The sequence below is a fragment of the Sinocyclocheilus rhinocerous genome, unplaced genomic scaffold (genome assembly GCF_001515625.1).
Source record: "Sinocyclocheilus rhinocerous isolate Xijiao unplaced genomic scaffold, SAMN03320098_v1.1 scaffold33659, whole genome shotgun sequence".
Taxonomy (NCBI): domain Eukaryota; kingdom Metazoa; phylum Chordata; class Actinopteri; order Cypriniformes; family Cyprinidae; genus Sinocyclocheilus; species Sinocyclocheilus rhinocerous.
This window is the reverse complement of record NW_015652722.1, coordinates 1-2,218: the sequence shown is the minus strand read 5'-3', so window position 1 is coordinate 2,218 and position 2,218 is coordinate 1. Positions and strand designations below refer to the sequence as shown.

The following is a 2,218-nucleotide window of genomic DNA, read 5'->3' as shown; positions in this document are numbered from 1 at the left end:
AAAATATATCTTGCATATGTAAATGCAGACATCAAATATACATCTCCGAGATGTACATGTGCGATTAGGGTGAGTGCTTTACTGTCAGCTGCTGGTGCCACCTTCTGTAGAACTTAATGGCACTAGTGCTGGAGCTCTACGATGGTTCTCGAAGTCAGAAAAGTCAAAACAATGTTAGAAGAATATTGTCTGTGGTATATTTTCACTGCAAAACAATAAGAAATGCCACAAATATCACCGCAAATTTTGAGAAAAGCCGCAGCAAAATCAGTCAATTTAGGCCGCAAAAATCAGAAAAAAGTCCCACGAAATCCTGGAGGGACTGTTTATTGTAGCCAGTGAGATCTTTATAACAGTATATAAAATGCTTATAAATATTAGTTGTCACTCTATATCTTCCAATAATATGTTTTAGTAAGATGATATTTAAATGTTTAGTTTTATTATTATTATAGTTTTGTAGATTTTATTTTGGGGGGCAAGCATATAATGAAATGTAGTACAGTGATGATTGAGAGATGGACAAGTAAACATTCCTCAAAAGCCTGATGGATCATATTTGTTACTCACATTTTAACAAAAAAAAAAAAGTATTTATGGATAGACAAGTAAACCCTAGTTGCATCTTAAAATATTACTAACAATATAAAAGTTCTTACGTAAGATTTAATAGGAAAACCTACTATACTAAAAGGTCTAAAATGCTATTATAGTATAGCCTATCAATCAAAGGACAGAAGGCATGTGTACAGTTGTGTACAACAGGTATTTCATTAAAGTTTTGATCATGTTGATAATTTAGAGGCTTTATAGTTTTGCGTATCAAATATGACAAGGCTTGAGGCTTCATGGGGTTAAACTTAGTAAACCCGTTTATGAACTATTGCTTCATGAGACTAAAAAGCTTGGTTATTGAATGCATGTGTATCTTGTGTTTTTTGTTAGTACGGCAGAAGCAGTCCTTCAAGAGATGGACAACATCAGCAGCATACGGCAGAATCGGGAAGTGGAGCGCCTCCGCATGTGGACGGACACTGAACTGGTGACTCTTTCTATTCTTTAACACTGATGATTAAACAGCAGAACAATTGGGCCGCCTTATTTTCCATCTCATTAAGCAAACGATTGCCCACATTGAGGTTATTAAAATCCTGCCTTACTCTGAAGCATTGGCCTTTCTCTTCAGTGTGGGCTGTGAACCCACTGATGAGTCAAAACTCACATGCTACAAACTCCATTGATTCTTCCACATTTCTCATTTAGATGTTTATTTATTTTTTTGCTGCAGGAAAACATGGACATGTACTCCCGCGTGAAGAGGAGGAAATCTTTGCGTAGGAACACGTATGGAATGCAGGCGCATCACAAAGTCATGAGCAAGTCAAAGGACCCCGAAGAGGAGGAGGGAACTGAAGGTATGTGTGGACTCTGAAACTGCCCTGTCTTCTTGATCTGTCCTAAACCTATATTATATTTCATTTGTGAAGAAAGTGATGTGTCCCACGAAAAAATTAAGCGTAAAAGTGCTTTTCCATTGCAGAAGTTCTAAATATAAGCCATTTTTCGATTTCCAACTGTGATGAAAAAGTTTAGTTTGTTGTTCGTTCTAAAGAGTTCTCTTTTCTTTCTTTTTTTTAAGAGTCTCACGAAGAGGGAGAGGAGGATGAAGATGTGGAGGCTGATGATGATGAAGACGATGAAGGAGATGAGGCAGAAGAGGCTGGAGAGGAGAACGACAGACCTTATAACCTCAGGCAGCGTAAAACTGTGCAGCGATATGAAGCACCCCCAATAGGTACTTTCTCCAGACACGGCATCTATGCTCAGACAGTTTTCATTCATACTCACTTGCTTGAGCACCTAAAACATCCTTATGACCCTCAGATGTTTCCATGCCATGCAATTATTGGCTATTTTAATGAATGATTTTGCCTTTTGAATGCGTTTCATTTGTTTTCTCAGAGCCAGTGAACAGGAAGCAGAGCAAGGGCTCTCTGTTCGACACACACAGATCTCCTGCAAGAAGAAGCCATATTAGGTGAATAATGGTTATTTTCAGAAGTTTCTTTTGTTATGTCTTACTACTTCCTTTTTTGGAGGGCAATATTTTCTGTTTCAGGGTTGTTATAGTTAACTAAAACCATAAAAAAAGAAATAATGGAAATGAAATTAAAGTTAAAAGGTTAGTTCACCCAAAAATGAAAATTAGCCCATAAAT

The 2,218-nt window shown here is 37.2% G+C and overlaps 1 protein-coding gene across 1 annotated transcript; it reads left to right on the top strand.

The window, feature by feature from the left end:
• Positions 1-742: 742 nt before the first annotated feature.
• On the top strand, positions 743-2,042 carry LOC107715149 (ATPase family AAA domain-containing protein 2B-like). Its single transcript, XM_016521209.1, has 5 exons — positions 743-765; positions 946-1,042; positions 1,289-1,415; positions 1,640-1,795; positions 1,963-2,042. The coding sequence occupies exons 1-5, from the start codon at positions 743-745 to the stop codon at positions 2,040-2,042; spliced, it is 483 nt and encodes a 160-aa protein (XP_016376695.1).
• The last annotated feature ends 176 nt before the right edge of the window (positions 2,043-2,218 follow it).